The sequence below is a fragment of the Carica papaya genome, chromosome 2 (genome assembly GCF_054855325.1).
Source record: "Carica papaya isolate Zhongbai chromosome 2, ASM5485532v1, whole genome shotgun sequence".
NCBI classification, from domain to species: Eukaryota; Viridiplantae; Streptophyta; class Magnoliopsida; order Brassicales; family Caricaceae; genus Carica; species Carica papaya.
Genome location: NC_142310.1, coordinates 2,316,454 through 2,340,209, shown reverse-complemented (window position 1 = coordinate 2,340,209; position 23,756 = coordinate 2,316,454). Strand labels below are relative to the sequence as shown.

Below are 23,756 nucleotides of genomic sequence, written 5' to 3'. Positions count from 1 at the left end.
TCGGCGGAACCGTCGCATCAGAAAATTCCGCCGCAGATGAGTTTTTATTTTTTGACTTTTTTGGGCCAACTGAAGTCTCTTAAAATATTTTCTCGCATAGATAAATATAAAACCAACTGAAATTAGCCAAAATTGGTCGAAAACAGCCAATATGAGGCAAATTACCATCGCCGGAGTACGACGATGCCGCCATGCCGGAATTTCAAAATTGACTAGAAAAAATTTTTAACACCGATTTTAGATTTTTGGAGGTATTTCTAGATACCTGAAGCGTGTTTTAATTTCTGAAAAAAAATTCAAGGAACCCGGGGATTACCAGTAGGTGCAGCTGAAAGTTTAGTATTTCGGACATCGATTCAGGTAAGAATCTCTCACCTTATTTTTTGTTATGGAATTGAAATTTAATTATAAATAATACAATATTTTGCGTAATTTAAAAAAGTTCGACAATTAATTATAAGCTACTAATAGAAGGAACATGTTATTTATTATTGTTGTCCTGTTTTAATTGATTGATTGATTTTACAGTTTTAAATGCATAATAATACAGTAGAGTTGGTAAGATAATTTAGTTGTATTTTCTTGATGCATGTATTGCTTGTTTTGCGTGATTTATAGTTAAATTATGAAATTAAAAATTAAATATAAATGAAAAATTGTTTGATTAAGTGAATGAATGAATGGTAGCCTTATTATATATCTTGAGAGATAGTGGACGGATCGGGTACATAGGGAACCCTATCGTGAACATTGCCTCATATTGGACGGTGTATCGAGAATTGATATTTTGGCGCTCATACCAGACAGGGTATGAGGATGACCCGTTTCATCCTCATACCGGACGGGGTATTGAAGGATGATATTTTTTACACTTATACCGGATGAAATATGGCGATGACCAGTTAGTTGATAATGTTGAATAAAGGTTCACAGGTAGTGGGGACATCCTTGTGGACTCTCATGGATACCAGTAGGCAGATAATAAGGAAAAATTATTGTTCTAGCTAATTGAAAATGAGATTATGATATTATTTGTGTTATTGCTTCTATATGTCATTTTGAAAATCTCATTATAATAAGTATGTAATAAATGATTTTATTTATAATAAATGAATTTACTTAAGTTAAGAGCTCAATTAGTTGTTTTTATGATTTTTACCAACCTTCATTTATATATCGGTGAGTAGTGTGACATTCTTACTGGGGTAGTGTAACTCATTCTTTCATTAACTATTTCAGATCAAGAGGAGTAAGATCCAGATCATGATCTATAAGAGGGTTGCGAATAGGATGCCTAAAATACAATAAGTTCTCCTCCTTCTCAATTTGAGAAAATCCATTATACTTCCATATTATTTAGCTCATCGTCTTATTCTAAATGTTTCATTTTATATTTACAATTTTTTTTTGTTCAAATTCATTCTTAATTCTTATTCTAAAAAAAAAGGGTAGGTTGCATCAACAAAGAAAGAGAAAAAAAAAAAAGGAGAGTGGAACAAAAGAAGAAAACTTAAAGAAAGATAACAAAAGCTATAACAAAGGACGAATAGTTACTTTCAAATAAGATATATAATTCAATAAATTATCAAAAGTTTATAGTTTAGATATGCATTCGGAGTTCTTCTAATCAATTCAGTTTAGAATTAAAACAAAATTTTTTAAGCAAATCGAACTATCTGAACCTAATTTTAAACATAAAAGAGAAAATGAACAACACTTATAATTAAATTTACATTTACAAAAATTAATCTTAGTGGTTGATACCCAAATTATAAAAAAAAAAATTGAATGAATGCATCATCCAATAAGATAGAAATAGTCTTTAGCCATTTATGTTGTGAAAATTGAAAGAAGAAAAGGAGGAATGACAGTTTGGCATGCAGAAGAAGCAGTAAACAAAAGAGAGAAAAAGAAATTTGTCAGGCTGCAACTCTTTTTAAAGCTGATAAACCACCACTCTCCGTACACTCTAACTTATAACCTAATCATTTACAGTGTGCATATTGGTGATAGTTTTCTCCCCTTCACACACACACGCACTATACATATATATATATATATATATAATATTTTCATAGCTAATTAGTGAAATAAATTAACCAATTATATATATATATATATATGATACATAATATCTGAGAAAAAAGATATATATATTTTTTAATTATGTTATTTTTTTTACCTTTGATCGTAATGGGCAGTTCATATTTCGCTGTATGAACTTAATTGACTTTGATCCATCTATTCTCAGCATATCAAATCTATATATGTATGTGTGTATATATATATATATATATATATGTGTGTCGGCAGTCTATACAAAACTAATCCATTCAATTAAAAAATCTCAAGATTTCAAAATGTTTAATTTACTTCTTCAGAACTTCTTGTTATAATAATATTGTAATGAATCCGCCTGAATAAATAAAAATTTTAACCCCAAGTATATTTTCATGCGAACATAAACTTTTCCATGCACGTGGGTGTGTGTGTATATATATATATATATATATATATTTCGAGCAAAGGCATGGTGAATTATATACGTAGTAAAATTAGAATTAGAATAGTTGTTAATGTGGGGATGAATTTAGATGCATATTATATATATATATATATATATATATATATATGTTAAGAAGGAGCCAAAAGATTGACGATCTTTTTGTTTGATTTCGTTATCTTGAATAATGAGGAGAGAATTGAAACATTGGACAAACAGAAAATGGTAGTGGAGGCAGTGATGGAGACTTTGCACACAAAATTAGCCAGGCCTTTATCCACCCCAACGCCCTATCACATGCCTACAATAAATCTCTCTCTCATATCTATATATATATATATACATGTATATATGTATATAACAAGAGGTTAATATTAAAGAGCAATCAAATTCAAAAACAATAATTAATGTGTAGAAAATCAAAATATAACACAAGATTATACTTACATAGTAAAATCTTTAACCAAGTATGTGTTTAACAATCAAAAACCAAAAAAATTGACGACTATTATGGAGGTGACATTGATTATTGTTTTTAATACGTCTATCAGCTTTTACCTGTGATTCTATAAGTTCTTCAATTTCTTAGCACAAAAATCTCACAAACTTCATTCTCTCTACTCTTCTCTTTCTTTATATATATATTTTTTTGTTGGACTCGATCTCGCACTAACTTTCTTTTCAACTTTCTCTTTACTAAGACTAGAAACTTCACCCCATGCTCACTTAAATCTTGAATTTACTTACCCAACTTGAAAAATAATTTTCTCCCATCTCCCTTTTCATCCTCTATTTACCCTAAATTTCTCTTCCTTTCTTTAGCTTAGTCGTATTCTGTTTGTTCTCTCTCACTAAAGTTCTATTTTTTATTTCTAAAGACTAAAAGAAAGAATCATCCATAACCCACTTTTTCCTCTCCTTCAAAGCCTCAATCTCTTCACTCTTTGTCTTTACCTCCGATTTTTTTTTTTTTTTTATTGTTTCTCTTTTTTCTCGTAAGTGTCAAACATTTTATTGTTCATTATCAATCAATCACCACAAAATCAATTCAGCAAATACCTACTCTTCATTCTATTTTCTTTGTGTTTGGAAGAGAACCCTTACAGAGACTCATATTCATCATTATTCATCTACTCATTAAGGATCAAGATTAATGACACCTATAATACATTGCCATTTGGTGCCTTTATTGGGCGTGGGCTAGATTTTTCAATTTGAGCCAAGACAATTCAAGTTGTAGTACTTTTTTTTTTTTTTTATATCAAAGTTAGATGTTGGCTATATTGGGGAGTCAATTTTGAGTTTGGTTGATTTCGAGGGGTTCATAAGATTCTGGTGAATAAAAATTGGGCATAAGACATTAATGTTGGTGTCAAAATGAGTTTTATTTATATCATCCATAATAATTAATTTTAAGAATAAATGATTGTTCTCAAAATTTGTATAAGGTAAAGGCAAAAATTGAGTCAGAAAAAAACTAAGGTAATAAAGATGGTGATATAATAGGGACATATAGTTGTGACAATAGTGAGTAAGAGTGATTCTGGCAAAAAGTGAAGTGACAACATGAGTGGTGAAGGTATAAATTATGATGTTATTGTTACGGGATAAAGAAGGAGGGAAAAAAAATAAATATGATATTTTAGTCCATTTAAAATATTATCCAAGTGAATGTATTGTTTATTTATTTCTCATATAAGAAAAAACATTATTTATAATAGTATGAGTACTATTTTATATTACCCTTAAGAAATTTCTCTCCCAAACATTAACAAGATAAGAATAAGGAACTTTTCTCACTTTTTACCCTACTCTACATATTGTACCAAATGTATGATTATGTTTAGCATCTAAATATAGTTGTGAGTTGGGTAAGATGAGTGTTATTAGGAACGATAGGCAAATTATCTATCGGTAAAGTTCTTTTCCTACAATTTGTTTGGGATTATTTAGTAAGAAAATGAACATAATAGTATAGAAGACCATATTATTATTTTTTTAAAAAAATTAAATTATCAATGATAGCAATAGTGGCAGTTATGGGATAAGAATCAATGACATGATGTTAGTGATAATGATAACATATAGTAACGGTAGTGACAACAATAACAATAGTGATAATAATAATGATAAGAGTAAAGAGATAACAATGATAATGCTGGTAAAAATGACAACAATAACAGTAATGAAGTAGTGGTGGTAGAAATACGATAAGATTTAATAATTGAGGCAACAATAATGATGATGATAGTGGTGACAGTAGCAATGAAGATGATGGTAGCGAGCAGAGACAATAAAGACAAAGAGAGGGATGATGATTTCACCAATAATGTGGTGTTAGAGACAATGATGTAAGTGATAAAGACTTCAAATATGATTATAATGACAATAATAACAATAACAACGATAATAATAACCGATATAAGTAATAAGAGTGACAATGGTAAAAAAAGTATGAGTTATAGTAGTATATCTTGGTAGTAATGCTAGAAATGACAGTAACAATGATAGTAATGATAGTTGTAGTATTTTTTTTTTTCAAGAGATGATGGTCTTAGACTTTTAAAACCACATCCAAATAATATAATATTTTACCTATTTTATTCATACTACAGAAAAGTACACTTACTTTTTGATACCAATGTTTTTTTTAATAATTTAATAATACTATGAATCAATTTATATAAATTTCAACAAATCAAGAAATAGATTATAGAAAAATAATTCTCATAACTATTCTAGTCCAGTATACAGTTTACTTTCTTTTTACTATTAAATTTTGGATTAGATATTTTTGTTTAGTAGATTTTAGTCTTTAGTAGTAAATGTTTTTGGATTCTAATCATCCGTACCAAAACAAGTCATGTCGTGTCTTGTTAATATGCTATTAAGCAAAGTAAATCAATATAAACTATGAAACATCATTTATATATATAAATATAAATTTAGGGTTAGGGATGGAAGATTAAGAAACATGATTTTGTCTTCTAATAGAATACTAATTCAAATTAAACATTATAAAAAAGTATAATTAAATTGTGGGGTAATGTAAAGTCAGTTTTCATGATCATAATTACTAAGATTGCCCACAAAAATTTCAACATTATTATTAGTTGGCATCATATATGTGAAAACATATACTTAATTACACAAAATGGACCCCTCACCATCCTTAATTTCAAAGTAGATGCTTGTCACGTGATTGACTATTCAATTATTTCTGTGGGGTCTTTTTAAACTTGGGTCTGTACTTATTACAAACAAATATTATCACTTCCAAAAATTATTCAAATAGTATTACAGTAATTTAAGTATAAATATATGTAAATAAAATTTTTTGGAATCCGAATCAATTTAGCGTACCCATTAGGTGGTTGGTCCATTCGACTAAATAGTTTGCACAAATCTTGTCCTTTTAGTGAATGGAAGAAATCTTCGAATATCTCAACACAATTGAAAATGACTTAAATTTAAGTTTTAATAAGTTAGTACGATAAGTCTAAATTATGGAAAAATAAAAAAAGTTCTTTATTTATGATTTACATGGTACTTTTTAGTTCTTATCAAAGACAAAATTTGATCAGTAAATCAAATTATACTATCTTTTATTATTAAAAATAGAACTTAAAAGAGAGTAAAAAAATAAATAAATACTAATATATATATATTTTATATGAATTTGTAGTTAACTGACTGACTCATCTTTAAATGAACAAATTATAGTAAAAAAAAAAATAAGTATAATCTCCATAAATAACCTTCGAACATTTATCGTCTTTTTATATAATAGGTAAAATCTTTATAGATGAAATTTATCACTCATCAACTTCGTAAGTATACTATATAATATTCAAATAATATACCTAACATATGGTACAGAATTTAGTACAAGGATGATTGAAGAATCAAATTGGATTAGTTGAATGTAATTTTCAAAGCCTGACATTTGTATTAGAAATCCACATGATTGAAGAAATACCACTTTGCCAATCTAAATTACACAATTAATGCCACATTCTATTCTTGACACAAACATAAAATCATTGATTTGAGATGTCCCTTTTTTTCTTTTCTTTTTTTATTTTTAAAATTTTTAATTTTAATTTTTTTCAACCCATAAAATGAATTAATAAAATTAAACAATTGGGTTTTTTTTTTTTTTTGGGGTAAAAAATCCATATATGTAATGAATTTGTTAATAATTTGTATAGGGTTAATTAGTTTGTTGGTTAAGTAAAAGCTGGCTGGGTGGGTGGGTGGGTGGGTTCAGCTTTTAAGGGGCATTACAAGCCAAAAGCTGAAATGGGACATGCATGATGCTTACACAAAAGAAACACATGTGTGTATAAAGATGGCACTTGGGCCACCATATAATATGTGAAATATCTGATACATTCAGCCTTCTCCAAGGAATCATTATGTCCTTTCAATTCCTTTCATTTTAACCCTCCAACACTGGATTTTGCATACATATATACATACACACACATATACATATACATACATATATATAATATTAAAATCACTAGGATGTTAACCATGATAGTGGAGTTTATAATATTTCAACATAAAATCTTGGTGTTCTTCAAATATTATTATCTTTTTTTTAAGTTAAATATTTAATTATTAGATTGAATTATATTTTAAGACTTTGTTTATAATAAATTTAAAAATTTTGTAGTAAATTTCTTTTTTTTTTTTCAAAAAAACCAATATGAGAATAAAAACAAAGTTATTACTATCTTAATTGAAGTATAAAACCCTAGCTAAAAAATAAAATTTTTCGCTCGATTAAATTCTCACTCGACTACCTCAATCAGACATATATGTCGTTCAAATAAATATATTTGACACTTTATTCGTGTACCATAGTTATAATTATTTCATACTAATGCCCACACGTAGCATCAATGAACATTTTTTTTTTCAAAGTTTAAATAAATAACTTCATCAATATGATCAATATTGATTAAGTTATAAAATACAAAGGTACTAAATTTATTTTAAAAGTTATATATATATATAATTTAATATCATAATTTTTGAATAAATTTATTTTATAAAAATAAAATACATCATAATCATATAAAAAATTAAAGAAAAAAATAAAAATACGTTAACATATCATCGAAAACCTTGATAATAATAATTAATGTTCCGTGATTGTTTCTTTATCGCCCAACGATAATGAGATTTGATATTAGTATTAAAATTACATGATTTTTTAAAATATGTTTATGGTAAAAATTATTTTTTAAATAAATAAAATTTAATAAAAAATTACTTCCAAGTTTCTTTTTTTTTTTGAATGAAATTAATTTAAAACTTTTGTAACCTCTTTAGTTCATTATATGTGGGGTTAAAATACCGAAAATACCCCTAAAGAATTTACATTGGTAAATAATCAAAATCCCGATACAAACTTCCATTATTCCCCAAATCGTCTTCTGCCTCAGCTCTGCTTCTCACTCTGCCTCCGCAGCCAGCCACCAACGGCCTCCTTAGTCTCTCTCGTCAGCAATTTCTATTGGCCTTCAGCTTGAGCTTGAAATCTCCAGGTTATTTCTTTAATCTCGATTTCTCTTACAGCTTAGAGTTCGCAAATATGCTGTATGTAAATTAGGGATTTATTCTAAGAGATTATGGTTTGCTTTTGCTTTCCTTTGGTATGCATAGTTGCTCAGATAACTGACTCGGTAGAATTTCCGGCTGTTCTGTTGGGTTCACCTGAAAAAAACCATAGTTGAGAAAAATGGTAGTGAGGATCCGATTGTCGCGATTTGGATGCAAAAACAAACCGTTTTATCGTGTCATGGCTGCCGATAGCAGAAGTCCCAGAGACGGAAAACATCTCGAGGTGTTAGGTTATTATAATCCATTGCCAGGTATTACTCTCTCTTCCCCTCATTTAATACACAAGAGCACATACATTATCTGCTTACGCAAATGGTTATTGACTTGCAAGTTATCAATTCATCTTAATATCTGTTTTTACAGGTCAAGATGGAGGTAAACGAATGGGTCTTAACTTTGATAGAGTGAAGTAAGCTGTTATTTCCGGCTAAATTTGACTGCATATCCTCAAATTATTAGTCGCTTGTGCCATATTAGGGTATTCTGATTTAATTGTTGGGATAACTCAAAGGTGCCAATTTTAGTTTTCTCAAGGAACAAAGAAACATGTTTATCTGATCCCAGGATTCTGACCATGTTGTATAGCTAGTTGTTTATTTTTCTCGCATTTAATGGTGGAGGGATAGTCCTTCATTCTTCCTCTCTTCTTTGTAAACGTGGGAAGATTTTGGAATGATCCGAAGACAATGACCTCATTGCTTCTGGGTTTTTTTTTTTTTTTTTCGTTTATGTTTTGATGTGTCTGTTTATTCCTGAAAGTCAATCTGCACTGAAATGAACATGAAATATGTTCATGGCATTATCATTATATGTGAGAGAATGATAAATCATCTTTTCCACATCTTCTACGGAGCAACAAGTATCCCAAGGCCATGGATTTTATAGTTTACTGCTTTATTCTTTGTTATGTTTTGGAGTCTCAGTAACAATGTCCTTTATTACTAGTCCACCACCTGATTGGAGCAGCTCGAGAGCTTTAAGTTTCTGAGCCTTCTTGCAGGAATATTCATTATATGCTTTCATCTAATTGAGCAGCTTCAAAGCTTTATTATTGTTGACTTGATTTATGTCTTTGGCAGTACATAAAGGATCTTCCTCATAGTCTTTTCTTCTTCTTTGGCGTGCCCTTTTCCCTGCAAATTAGTTATTTACCTGAGACGACTTTCTAATATCCTTGTAGAAGGGGGCTAGGTTCCCCCTTCTGCTTTCTTGTTCCAATTTTTAGCTCTCTGGCTGCATTAGGAGTAGTTTTGATGCAGAAATTTGAACTCAGTTTTTCTAGACATAGCACCATATATTTTTAACAAGTGGATGTGAAGACTGCCAGTCCATACAGGTGTATTTGAATAGGACCCCAGCTGCTAATTCATCACTTTAACAAGATGTTGAATTACGAAGCCTTAGTTCGTAGGCTTTCTAATAACTGCCATAGTTAAGTTTTCTGAGTTTCTAGAACCAAAACAACTTATTGCTTTGCTTTATCCCAATAAAGTTTTCATTTTCCATTGCTTCGTGCAGGTACTGGTTGTCAGTTGGTGCTCAGCCTTCGGAGCCTGTCCAACGCCTTCTTTTTAGATCTGGATTACTGCCGCCTCCGCCAATGGTGGCAATGGGACGTAAAGGTGGACCACGGGACACTCGTCCTGTTCACCCTATGACAGGGTGTATCTTGGACACAGCGATTCCAGCTAACCATAAGGAGCCGGAAGGTCAGGCAGATGATGATGCAAACACAGGAACAAGGTGAACCTGATGATTCCCCTTGTTTTAAGATCTTTTTAAGGTTTCTCTTTGTCCTACTTTTGAAAGCGAAAAGATCTGGATGTATGGGATGGCATTCACGATGTCTGATCCTTTTGAGAGGCTATTTGGTGTTGTTTTTTCATAAATAACCATTTTTTTGGTAGACAATGGCAACTCTAGTGGAAAAATTAGTTATCACCTAGTATGGGATACTGGAAAAGAGTTTTGTTTCTGGAACGACTCCAGGTATTGTATGTGTTTATAGTCACATGCTGGGAGCTCAAATCAGGTGACAGTTATGCTGATAGTTGTGTTGTGTTCTCTTCCTTTCTTAGCTCAGAACCAAATTCACAGAAGGCATGGCCTAGAATTAATCTTGGAGCAAGTTTGACACAAAAGTAAACATCCACCGTCAGACTAAAACTTTGAGTTGTAGCTGATCTTATGGGCCTTCCAAAAAATAGCTTGACTTATAACAATAGACATCTCTTTCTGAGGCCGAGTTGATCGAATCGGGTTGAATTGAAGATCAGATGATTGAAGATTGGACTGAAATGGACTATTCTGTTTTAATTTATCAATTCGAAATTAAGAAAAAAGAAGATAAAATCAAGATTAAAAATTATTTTTTGTTGTATTTTTGGTCCAAATTGGTCTGAAATGGACTGATTTTTTTAGTCCGGTCCTTGATCGAATGCAGTCCAGTCCGGTATTTTTTTTGTCTGGAACGAGAAATGCGCACTCCTGTTCATCGGCTGACTCCATCATCACTCTCATGCTGCATCCATCCCTCTTTCAGTGTTGTTTCTTCCAAAACTGCGCATAATTCCGGGTCATTGTTTTTGCTATAAGTGTGATCTTCAGATTGTTGAAGTTTCCTAATTAAGCAGAAGTTATCACCTATAAGTTCAACTAGTGAACTATTATACTGCTGTAAACCTACATTTCATATCCTGGAAGTAAGAATTCCTAAAACCATAAGGATGCTGTAAATGCTTCCAAACCAACTTATATACCAAAATATTTTAAGAACACAAATAATCTAAAACATGAAATTAGCTACAGAAGTCTGCTGACCAGTTGTTTCTTTTTTTTTTTTTTTTCATGTATATAAATATTTTTTCTCTTTTCGTATTAGAGAAAAAAAAAAGCAATTTTTAGTTTGGAACGTAATAAATTTATTAACGATTTAAATTATTTATATTTTAAAAGTTTTACAGTAATCAAAATCCTACACTGAAACTAAAAGAAAACACTCCAAAAGAGGCTCAGCAACACAAACTCCACAGCAGCAAAAGGTTGCATTAAGTTAATAAATACTAAACGATTGATATAATTTTGAATAAATTCTATTATTTCTTCCTATTTCAATGTTTGTATAATGTTAATTAAATTCATAATAATTTTATATGTATACAAAACATTAGTACGCATAAATATAGGAAGTGAAGATTAAGGAAGATGAGCTTATGGCGAAGATGATGAAGATAGCAGTCTGTGCGAGCTTCACAAAGTGATATATAATCCATAATTCTTATCGACACAGCTCAAGCACCGAAAAGACTCCAGTCATTAACTTTGAAGCTAGAGACTGCAAGTTTGAATACCTCTCCCATTGCCATACATCCAGATTGTGCCGCAGGCACAGCTAGACCAGCGCCAACTGCTGTAGCACTTTCACTCAAAGGGCTGCAGCAAACCAGAGTGAAGCAAATGCGAACGTGTCAGACTCGAAGAAACATTCAAATTCTATAATAATTTGGCCATTGTTGGAGCTAAAGAATTTTTAGGATGGATTGTATGTAACATAATGCCACGAAGCAACTTCCGAGTACCACTTACTTTATCAAGATTGGCTCATGAGCAACTATTAAAACATCTGTACCAACTGCTTTAAGTCGTAAATTTGCCAAATAAACCTGCAATATAGTTAATAAGCTTCCTTTAATATTTCAAAACCACTTGGTGATGAAGAAGAAGACATAAACAGATACCGTTAAAAGATTTTGTGCTTCTCTGCCTTGCCTTCCTTTGGAAATTGCCTGTTAAAATAATTGATAAGAAACAATCAACAAAAGAAGAGAGAAAAAGATAATCCTTGAGGAAAGTAAGAGAAAAAGGAGGGGGAGAGAAGTTATGAAACTTGAAATTTTCAGCAAAATTACCCTATATGTGTATCAGTCAAAGAGATCGAGAAAGAGAGACGATGGAAGGGGAGCAAGGAGACTTGATAAAGTTAATCACGAATATAAAAATATGAGAACCATTAAGGGTAAAAAGAGAGAAAAATAATCAGATATTCTCATTACTTTCTTGCAAAAATCATTCCTAAAAAAATGCTTGACGGTGCTCTCCTACTTAGTAAAATTGCTAGCAGTCAATTGCTACTCTACTAAACTAATACGGAAGAAAATTAACCAAGCATCAGCACAGATAGAGAGAGATTCTGCCACCTTGACAAAGAAGAAAACTATATGAGAAGAGAAATTGGAGAACAATTTAACCTGAGATTCATACACATCTAAGGATCCTGCCGTAACACAAACTTGAACCAGACGTCAAAATACAGAAAAGTAAAGACTTCAATCTATAACTAAAGTTGTCGGAGAAAAGAAATTTGAGAATGTATCTACTGGCTATAACCAAATATTTATAGTATATCCACAACATTGGTCATAAACACATATACCAAAAGGCCTGCCTTACAAACAGCAAGAAACAAACTATTCAGCCACACCAAATGTCTAAGCTAAGCTACAAAGTCCGGCAAGAAAAAAATCTTGAGTTATACTTGAAGCAACCAAAAATTTGCAAATTTCAGAGGCTCATAATAAGCACATAGTTGTGGATGATTTGCGCAGGAGGGATAATAAACCGTAGACCAAGAAATTTTCCACGAACAAGAATGGAAATACTATTAGTGATAAATATTTTTTAAAAAAAGAAAAGTGACCATTAATAATAAATATATAGCTGATATAAAGCACAACAGAATGCCCAGTGTCAAATTCTAGTAACGTAAAGGAAACTTTTGCTACAGGGAATAATGTTGATACCATTTGGCCAACAGCAGTTGTAATAACAGCAGGGACATCTCTGTAACATAGTCCAGGGACCTCAATTACACCAGTCTGCTCAATCAACTAAAATACAGCAAACAGTCAATTACAACCCATTCAATTTACAAAACAACTAAAGCAAATATCAGAACAACACATCTAATCATTCTCTCCTTTCTTCGTGCATGCATAGAGCATATGTGAGAAAGAGAAGAAGACTCAAAAGACTTGAATTAGTAATAACCAACGCCGGAAAATAATAAATTCTAACCGTGTGACCTAGTACTAAAAGATAAGGTAAGTCACACTGGTCTACATTATAAAACATGATGTCCCCATTTCTTAGTATAGCCCAAATGCTAAAAACTGTTGCTAATAAGCGAAACACACAATATAGGGGCAAGAACGGATGAATGGGAAAAGAAAAAAAATGCAAGACAAGCATACAAGCCAGTCTATTAAGAATGTGAAATTTAACACAAAAGAGAAATGTAAGAAGCTAAGAATCAAGCCTAATCAATAATCAGAACGACAAAAGGCATTTAAAGGATTACCGTGCATCCTTCAGCATCTTGCTCAGTGGCAAGGTCTTGAAGAAACCAGGTGGCACTTCCATTATCCCCAACATCATGCTTGAGATCTAATAGCTCAAAGATCAAGCTCTCATCACGTGCAGGATCCACGAATACCTCCTAAAGCCCATAAACACAAAATCAATCATTCAACAATTGTTGACAAATACTTAAAAAGAAAGTTTCTTCTTAAGGGGCAGAAAATAGAATAAAAGAGAGCATAAACCAGGAGTAACCTGATGATCAGGAACTTGCCGAATGTCACTCACATCCTACAATCAAGAAGCCACGAACCAATCAACGGAATTAACCATATCGATCAACACCGATGACAAAAAAGAAAAAGAAAAAGAAAGAAGCACACCATCTAAACTATGAAAACATTTTGCAAGCAAAAACTTAATCTAACCTGAAACCGAAGAGGGAAGGTACTGGAAATTGCACCACCAAACAGAGGCCTCTCTGAATAGAAATCTCCAGACATTTTTGCAATTAATAACAATTTCCCTTCACAAATTAAACATTCGAAAATGTCAAAAAAACAGTAATCTTAACACAAATAAAACGAGAAACTGAATTAGCTGGATATGAAAAAACTGAACATGAAAAAACAACTTGAAATGCCCAGCATTCATATGAACAAACCCAATTAGGATATGGAAAATGAAATTAACTTCGACATTCACGGAATTAACGGAAGAAGAGTACCCAGATCATCCGGAAGCAGAGAGTGAGAGAGAAGTGCGGGTTTAGCTGTAGACGTTTCTAAAAGTTTCACCGTTTTATAGGTGAACTGAGATGCGTCTATTTGACGCCACCCCCGCTTGATAAGTACGCGAAACAGGAGGGGAAGAAAACGAAAACCAGAGACGGTGCCGGTGGAGATGAGGAACGGCGAAAGAAGAGAAAACTCAGTACTGAAATTTCCGGTAAAATAATTATTAATTAAAGGTATTTTCAGTTAAAAATTATTTAATATTTGTGAATCATATTTTATTTTAAAAATATAAAAAATTTTAATTTGACGAAATTCGTTTTCAACAGTAAATATTTAATAAGAATTAAATATTTTTTTAAATTTTATTTTTGTTTGTTGTAAAAAAAACATTTTATATTTTACTTATTTAATAATAATAGTAAAAAAAAAATGGGGCTTCGATTACAATATTATTTTTTTAATAATTTTTATTTTTTGAAAAATTTATTTATAATTTTTCAATTGTTAACTCTCTTCCTTTATATGTTAAAAGAAAATAAATTTTCGACACATAATCACCACATTAAATCATATTATTAAAAATTGATTAAAATATGCGTAGATATATATCCATCAAATGTACAAAAGAATTTTGAATGAAACTATATATTAAATTCTCAAACTCTATTATAATTTTTATAAGGAGAAACAAGTGATGGGCCGAAGTTGGGCCTTTTTCGGGTTAATAGAAATGGACTCGGGCTTGGGCCAAGAAATGTTAATTTTGGGCTTATGCATTTCTCTCTTTCTTTTTGGGTTTAGCGACTATGGGTTTTGTATATGGCTTCAATAGATTGTATTTTGGATTTGTGTAATGCAAAGGGGGGGTAGATTTTGGATAAAACTAAAGGGGTTAAAATGGAATGAGATTTAGGAAATGGGTTTGATAGAATGGTTAAATAAATTACATATAAGTCTTTGGAAAAATGAAAATTAATCAAAGATTTAAATTAATGGACTAGATCCTTACATATATAACTATATTTTCTTTCTTAATGATTTTCATTTTTGTGATTTATTTAAAGTTACGTAAAACTTAAAACTAACAAAATTAAAGTATGATATGATTGAGTTCGATGAATACATAGAGAAAACCTTCTTTAAGAACTAAATATTTACAAAAAAAATTTAACATTAATCACCGCACTTGACAAAATCAACTCGCGTTAAAATTATTATAAAAACACCGTAAAAGATAGAACTTAGTTATTTTTAATGTTTAAGTTTAGAGAAACTAATTGAATTATTACTTTCTCTAACTCAGCCATGAAAATCATTACAATAATACCGATACACTATTATATACTAACTAATAGTTTGGGAAATCTTTCGCCCATAAATGAATGATGTCTTGACCGATGGTACAGCCAACGAAATAACTTAGCATAAGCATACTCAAATGTATGCAAGTACAATTCTTGAAGTAAAAAAATTAAGTCATCATATTGATTTATATCTTTAAAACGAGATACCACATGATGTTTTGGGTATTAACCTCAAATTAATCTTCTCTCAAATGTTCTCTCACAGGACATTGAATAATCTAAAGATCAGAGCTAACCATTTTTAAAAATGTTGACATCCACAAACATCATACATATTATGCAACATATACGAGACAAACATTTGAAAGAAAATAGTATTATAATTCAAAACAAATTTCATCATGTCATGCAACATCTTAATTCCCTTATTTACATGCAGGAACAAAAATTATTATTGTAAAATTAAAAACATGAATTATATAAAATCTAAAAATTATGATTAAATATTATATATAAAAAAATTAGTGTTTAAAAATAAAATATGAATAGAATGACTACAAAAAAAAATTGTTTATATTTATATTTTCAACAATATTATAATTTTTTTTAAAATGACCGAATAATAATTTTTTAAAAAACTAAGACATCAATAATAAAAATTAAATATTATTTGAAAATTTATAATACCCATTAATAAAAAAATAAAAAATTAAAAAAAAAAACAAGGAAGGAAGCTTTTAAAAATAAGTACCATGTACTATATCACCTATTGAACACCATTCCAAAACCACCAGAGGGGGGCCAACTTGGGTGGCATTTGCTTCTTTGATTACCTGTTCCTTTCTTTTCCATCAAAAAATCCAATTCCCTATTTTTAATTTTAGTGTATCTTTCTGTTTTCCCAATCTCTACTTTCCTTTTTGATTTTCTCTAACAAGACTCATTCGATTTCGAACCCTAGCCCGGCTTACCGGTTTCTGGTTTTCAATATCATTGTCAAATGAGTAATCAAAAGAAGAGGAATTTCCAGATAGAGGCGTTCAAGCACCAGGTCGTGATCCAAAATATGCCAACAAGACATGGAACTATCTGGAGCATGCAATCCATGAGATTTATGATTATAATGCTACAGCCCTCTTTTTCTTCAACATATTCTTGAAATAAGCCCCTTTTCAAGACTCCCACAGAACCTGCTGTCTCACCGTTTTGCCAAACTACCAGTAGAGTATCTACTAAAGATGCTTTCTGCACCACGTTCTAAAGATTATTTCAAGGTTCCTGAGAAACTACTTACTTTATCAAGATTGGCTTATGTGGAATCATTAAAACATCTGTACCAACTTCTTTCAGTTGTAGATTTGCCAAATAAATGTGCAGTATTAGTTAATAAGTTTCCTTTAACAATTCAAAACAACATTTAGATAAGAAAAAAGCATAAACATATACCTTCAAAAGATTTTCTGCTTCTCTGACTCACCTTCCCTTAGAAATAGCCTGTTAAAATAACTGAGGAAAAGAGAGAGAAGGGTGAGGAGAGAAGTAGGAATCTTGAAATTTTCAGAAAAATTACCCACTTCAGGTATCAGTCAAGATGAGGTAGAAAGAGAAAGAATGGGAGCGGAGCAAGGAGATTTGATAAATTTAATCACAAATAGAAGAATATACGAACCATGAAGGGGAAAAGAGACGAAATAATCAGAGATATATTCTCATTACTTTCTTTCAAATGTCATTGCTTGAAAATGCTTGATGCTGCTCTCCTACTCGGTAAAATTGCTAGCAATCAATCGCTTCAAAGTAGAACAGAAAGACAAAATTCAGAAGCTAAACTAATATAGCAGCAAATTAATCAAGTATCGGCACAGAAAGAGAGAAATTCTGCCACCTTGACAAAGAAGAAAACTGTCAGAGAAGGGAAATTGGAGAACAACTGACTTGAACCAACTTGAACAAACTTGAACCAAACATCAAAATACAGAAAAGTAAATACCCCAATTAAGTAGAGTTGTCCAAGAAAGAAATTTGAGAGCATATCTACTAGCTATAACCAAAATATTTACAGTATGCCCACAACATTTTTCATAAGCATATACACCAAAAGACTACCTCACAATCGGCAACAAGCAAACTTTTCAGCCACACCAAATGCATAACTTATGCTACAGAGTCTGGAAGGACAAAAATCTTGATTCATATCGAAGGCAAACAAAAAGTTCCAAATCTCAAAGACGGATAATAAGCACATAGTTGGAGATGACTTGCACAGAAGGGATAATAAACCATCACTCAAAAAGTTACTTGAGAACAAGAATGCAAATACCATTAATAATATTTTTCTAAAAAAGAAAAGTGACCATTAATAATAAAAATATAACTGATATAAAACACAGCAGAATATCAAGTGCCGAATTCCAGCAACATAAAGGAAGCTTTTGGTACAGGGAAAAAGAGATACCATTTGGCCAACAGCAGTTGTACTAACAGAAGGGACATCTCTGCAGCAGACTGGCTATACTCAGTCTGCTAAATCAAATGAAATGCAGCAGACGGTCAATTATAACCCATTCAAGTTATAAAACAACTAAGCAAATAGCAGAACAACACATCTAACCATTCTCCCACTTTTTAGTGCATGCATAGAGCATACTTGAGAAAGAGAAAGAGAATCCAAAGATTCGAATTATCATAGGAAAAATAACAAATTCTAAACGTGTCGCTTAGTACTAGAAGATAAGGTAAGTCACACTAGTCTACGTTATAAAACATGATGTCCCCCTTCTTGGTATAGCCAAATGCTAAAAACTGTTGCTAGTAAGGGAAACACACCATGTAGTGGCAAGAACAAATGAATCAGAAAAGAAAAGAAATTGCAAGACAGGCATATAAGGCAATCTATTAAGAGTGTGAAATTTAACACAAAAGAGACATGTAAGAAGCTAATCACGACTTGCATCATGAAGCTTTGCATAAGGAATCAAAAACCATACAACTCATAAATATTGTACAACTGATATAAAATACTAGACTTTAAAATTTTTCATTTTCTAACACCACAAATCATAACAGTATGGTAATCTCAATTATTGAGACTAACTTCACAATTCCTCTTCTGTATCACTTACTACTCTGTAGTGAAACCCTCACTATCTCAAAAATAATAGGGGAGTGAGATTCACAATCTTAGCATGCAGATATCATGACATACCAAGAAGGGGGAGTGAGATTCACAATTCTAGTCACCCGTCTTTTTTTTTCATCTCTCTTTCTCTTTCTTCTTTCTCTCTCTACTCTTGCTTTCTCTCAAATTCCAGAATGTTTTTCCCTTCTTCCCACACCCCTATTTATAGAGGAGGGACGTCCATGCAAGTGGATAGGCAAGGGAGAGGCAAGAAATGTTTTGACTCTTGGCCTATTTAAGGTTTACCTAAGGCTCCAAAGGTCCAAACCGCAAGAAAAGTTGAGTCCATGCCTATGCCCTTACTTCAAAACTCCATAACTTGCTCAATTCTTAATCTTCTTGGGCAAACTTGTGCTTCACGTGTTTCTCAAACAGACAGCCATCACATGGTTTTGGGCTTCATCTAGGTCCCCTTGACCCACTTATGGCCCAAACAAGCTTAAAAAGGTCAAAACTGTCCTTCATGTGCATGCCTCTCAGGTCAAGCCTCATTTTTTCCAAAATTTTCTTCTACGTATATTTTTCTTTCTCCACAAAATTTCTTGACTAGTCATCAGCCAAATTTGAGACTTAAATTTCAAATATTTTAGTCTCGGGACACTAAATCAAGCTAAAAGGGTTAAATTAGAGTTTTCGCGGAAACTATCGCGCTAAGGCTTCGGTTTCTTCCATTTTTCTCTCAAATTTTCTTCTATGCAAGTCTTTCTTTTCTTACAGCTTTCTTTCCCCATATGTTATCTAATGTCTCTTCAAATATTTTAGTCTCGAGACACTAAATCAAGCTAAAAGGGTTAAATTAGAGTTTTCTCGGAAACTATTGCGCTAAGGATTCGGTTCCTTCCATTTTTCTCTCAAATTTTCTTCTATGCAAGTCTTTCTTTTCTTACAGCTTTCTTTCCCCACATGTTATCGAATGTCTCTTCAAATCTCATCTCCAAATCCCATTAATCTTGGGCTCAAGAAGTGTTTCAACCACTAAAGGCCACTTTATGTTACTTAGGGGATTTTTCTCCCTCTCCCAGAGGATTTCTCTCTTGATTCTTAATCTAATTACTCCCTCATGTTCCCTATGCATCTTCATACCTTCTAGGATGTTGTTATAGTCTCGAAAAACGTTCCTACCTCTAGAAAACACAATTTTCTCCTTGAGAGAAAATTCTCTTTTTTGTGGGGTTCCGTTTACCCTAATTTCACCGTTTTCGCTCTGTTTTACTCAAAACTTGATTCTTAACTTTACTATATCCCCTTTAAACATATACACACTTAACCATAATAAACATGAGAAATCCAACCGGTGAATTCTAGGTTATTACATCCTCCTCTCCCCCCCCCCCCCCCCCCCTCTCCCAGAAAAGGAAAAGGAATTTGGTCTTCCAAATTCGACATACAAAGAATCTATTATTTTGACTTACCATGAGGGACCTCTTTTCTTCATATCGTATGGTTATGGCAAAAAAAACATCACATCCTTTAGTTTACCTCAAGCAATTCATTCATCTCCACGGATTAAAATCATGACTTTTTGTATGTCTTTGTGACTTCAAGTCACTTCAAATCTAAGGGTCGTAAGTACTCCATAGTTGGTTATTTCTTTTCTAACTCCCAAAGGTAAAGTGCATTCATGAGGAATGAATTTGTCTCTAAATCTCATCGAATTATTTCACCTTACATAACTTTTCTTAAGAGTCTATACTACTATCCTCAAATTTAGTTATATCCAAGTGGTCTCTAAATAACAACTCGATAATTGATCAAGTACTCATAGAGTCTTTAACTTTTAAATAATCAATTACGGAACTCCTTAAAACGAAGTTGTAGACTTTACAGCGTCTTATTTGCTTCTACGTGGCCTCAACATCATGACTATCTTTGTATTCTTCTAAAACAATTCAACACTAAAAATCAAGTGTAGGTGTTTTTAGATTCTCAAGAATCAATTTAGTGTAAAATGTTTCAGGCAAATGACATACAAAGAAGATTTTCTACTTGTTATGTTCTTTGGCGAATTTAGGCAATTGTCCTTCCGTAGAGTTATTCGGTATTTCAAGGACTTCCACTAGGGTTTTGCTTAGCCTTTACGCCATTCTTTAGTCTTGCTATAGTGGAGACTATGCGTTCCATTCATCATCCTTGCTTGGCTTCGAAGTGAAGCTATACCTTCCTTGACTCTAGTTTGTCACAGGCTTGTCCATTGTAAGTTCTTTCTTTGTGACTTTGGGCTGTTTAGGTCCTTCCTTCTATTGTTATCCTTCCCTTTATCTCCATAGACGTTTTAGATGAAGTTTTAAAACGCCTCCTAAATTCTATATATTCCCATGGTAGGGCAATTACACCTCACAATTATCTTTCATCTTTCTATTATCCAAACATGTTTACAAGGATTTATCTTTCTTACGGGGTTAGCATAATGACTAAAGATATCTTCTTCTGGTTTTAAGACTGCCACCATATTCAACTCAATTCTCAATTGGCATACACTTCCTTCTGTTGGGTCAGTGCATGACATATTTGGTTATGTTCTCCAATAATACTTGTCTATTCTTATCTTGAAGGTTCAAGGGTATCATTTCACTTTATTGGGAAAACTATTTTAGGAATATGGTTTGCTTATAATTCTCAAATGGGTGATAATATGTCTCATCTTGGGTTCTCGACTTATTCCCTACTTGAATGGGAGGACAATCCTTAAAGTGGTATTACACATTTTCGTAGTTTGAACTAGTCCTTAATAAAGGATAACAACTTCCTTTCTTAATATTATTGTATTCATGTATGCGAATTTCTCTCCAAATCTCATCAAACTACGTCACTTTACATAATTTCTCATAAGGCTATATATTACTATCCTCAAATGTTGTTACGTTCAGGTAGTCTTTAAATAATAACTCATTAATTGATCAAGTGCTCAGAGAGTTTTTAACTTTTAAATAATAAAATACGGAACTTCTCATAATGATATATAGGAGATTTTATGGCGCTTAATTGCTTCTATGTGGTCTCAACATCATGTCTACATTTATATTCTTCTAAAACAATTGAACACCAAAAATCAAAGGTATGTATTTTTTGACTCCCGAGAATCAATCTTGTGTAAAATGGTTTAGATCTTCTTGAATCTAAGACATTTTCTCCTTATTAAGCAATTTACTCTATCTAGCTAAACCATTTGGATCCTCAACTTATCAAGGTCTCTTATTGCAATATAAGTCCCTTAAGATTTCATCATGACTCTTTGATCTCTTTTGAAACCTCATACTCAGGTTTACCGTTTTCTAAGGCTCCTACAAACTTAAAAAATGGTGTATCTCTTTTCTAACTTCCAACACTAAAGACGGATTTATTTGGAATTCATCCAATTAGTTATCACAATATATATTAACCTTAAAGATAACAATCACTTATCTCCAAAATAGAATCATGACCCCTCGAACGTTCCATTTTATGCTAATATTTTCCTGTGCTTCATAAGTACTCCCAAGTTGGTTTCTTTTCTTCCAAATACTACCAAAAAAAGCTTTATTTGAACTTGTCTTCCAATCTCGTATATGAAAAACTTAAATGGTCTGATTATAACAAAATCCGAAACTCTTTATTTCACTTTACATAGATCTTCAACAAGATATACTACTAATTAGAAAACTTATCGATGTATGGATGTCTCCCAAAATTACAATAATTGATCTGGTTCTTCTAAGTCTTGAAGTATGAAATTTCTTTATTTCCTTCTATTGTTATCCTTTCATTTATTTTTATAGATGTTCCAGAGAAAGTTCTAAAATGTCTCCTGAATTCTATATATTCCCATAGTAGGGCAGTTACACCTGACAATTATCTTTTATTATTCTATTATCCAAACATATTTCCAAGAGTTTATCTTTCTTACGGGGTTAACATAATGGTTAAAGATTTCTTCTTCCAGTTATAAGGGTGTCATCTTATTCAACTCAATTCTCAATTGGCATATACTTTTTTCTGTTGGGTCATTGCATGACGTTTGGTCATGTTCTTTATTAATACTTGTCCATTCTTATCCTGAAAGTTCAAGAATATTATTTCACTTTATTTGGGAAACTCTTATAATCCTCTAACAGGTGATAACATACCACCTCTTGGGTTCTTGATTTATTCCCTACTTGAATCGGGGGCAATCCTTACAGTGGGGTTGTACACTTTCGTAGTTTGAACTAGTCTTTAGTAAGGGGTAACAACCTTCTTTCCTAATATTATTGTACTCTCATATAGGAATTTGTCTTCAAATCTCACTGAATTACCTCACTGTACATAACTTCTCATAAGGATCTATACTACTATCCTCAAACATAGTGATATCCAAATGGTCTCAAGATAATAACTCGATAATTGATCAAGTGCTCATAGAGTCTTTAACTTTTGAATAATAAAAAAAGGAACTCCTTACAACGATTACTCTCCATTTCACTTTACATAACTCTTCAACAAGGTGTACTATTAATCTCAAACTTATTAATGTTTGGGTAACTTACAAAATCTAAATAATTGATTGGGTTCTTCTAAGGTCTTTAAGTATAAAATTCCATATTATAGAGACTTATTAGGATCTTTCAGTAATGGGGTACACTAGTGGCTTATTTAGATCGATCTTATTTACAAAACTTCTCATAAGGGTTTATACAATTATCCTCAAATGAAGTGACATCCAAGTGGTCTCTAAATAATAACTCGATAATTTATCAAGTGTTCAGAGAATCCTAACTTTTAAATAATCAAATACAGGATTCCTCACAACGATATAGGGGACTTTATGGCACTTAATTGCCTCTATATGACCTTAACATCATTTATGGTTGTATTATTCTAAAACAATTGTATGTGTTTTCTAACTCCCGAGAATTAATCTTGTGGAAAATGGTTTAGATCTTCTTGAATCAAGACATTTTCTCCTTATTTAGCAATTTACTCTTTCTAGCTAAGTCATTTAGATCATCAACTTATCAAGGTCTATCATCTCAATCTAAGTCTCTTAAGATTTCATCATGACTCCTTGATCTCTTCTGAAACATCATCCT

The 23,756-nt window shown here is 31.8% G+C and overlaps 3 protein-coding genes across 9 annotated transcripts in view; 1 reads left to right on the top strand and 2 right to left on the bottom strand.

Annotated features, from left to right (window-relative positions):
- The first annotated feature begins 7,903 nt into the window (after positions 1–7,903).
- LOC110809178 (Ribosomal protein S16 family protein) lies at positions 7,904–10,873 on the top strand. 4 transcript variants are annotated; one of them, XM_022034925.2, is made up of 5 exons: positions 7,904–8,061; positions 8,247–8,388; positions 8,501–8,546; positions 9,656–9,880; positions 10,216–10,873. In XM_022034925.2, the coding sequence occupies exons 2-5, from the start codon at positions 8,256–8,258 to the stop codon at positions 10,280–10,282; spliced, it is 471 nt and encodes a 156-aa protein (XP_021890617.1). In that variant the 5' UTR covers positions 7,904–8,061; positions 8,247–8,255; the 3' UTR covers positions 10,283–10,873. The 4 variants fall into 4 exon arrangements, with proteins under 4 accessions (XP_021890617.1, XP_021890619.1, XP_021890614.1 ...); XM_022034927.2 differs by having other exon boundaries at positions 8,180–8,388; positions 10,221–10,873; XM_022034922.2 differs by having other exon boundaries at positions 8,180–8,388.
- Positions 10,874–11,207: 334 nt separating this feature from the next.
- On the bottom strand, positions 11,208–14,449 carry LOC110809179 (uncharacterized). Of its 2 annotated transcripts, none has more exons than XM_088212594.1 (8): positions 14,220–14,449; positions 13,921–14,018; positions 13,748–13,783; positions 13,494–13,631; positions 12,937–13,023; positions 11,875–11,922; positions 11,723–11,799; positions 11,208–11,569 (listed from the first exon to the last, which is right to left on the bottom strand). In XM_088212594.1, the coding sequence occupies exons 2-8, from the start codon at positions 13,993–13,995 to the stop codon at positions 11,428–11,430; spliced, it is 603 nt and encodes a 200-aa protein (XP_088068720.1). In that variant the 5' UTR covers positions 13,996–14,018; positions 14,220–14,449; the 3' UTR covers positions 11,208–11,427. The 2 variants fall into 2 exon arrangements, with proteins under 2 accessions (XP_088068720.1, XP_088068721.1); XM_088212595.1 differs by having other exon boundaries at positions 14,186–14,446.
- A 991-nt stretch (positions 14,450–15,440) lies between these two features.
- LOC148268658 (uncharacterized) overlaps positions 15,441–23,756 on the bottom strand; it is a 35,244-nt gene continuing 26,928 nt past the window's right edge. The window contains exons 5-8 of one of the 3 annotated variants that reach the window (XM_088212596.1): positions 17,989–18,056; positions 17,203–17,323; positions 16,980–17,039; positions 15,441–16,811 (exon numbers count right to left, since the gene is read on the bottom strand). In XM_088212596.1, coding sequence (XP_088068722.1) covers positions 17,317–17,323; positions 17,989–18,056 — 75 coding nt within the window. In that variant the 3' untranslated portion in view covers positions 15,441–16,811; positions 16,980–17,039; positions 17,203–17,316. The remainder of the gene's footprint in view (positions 16,812–16,979; positions 17,040–17,202; positions 17,324–17,988; positions 18,057–23,756) is intronic. The other 2 variants (XM_088212597.1, XM_088212598.1) reach the window with 2 other exon arrangements.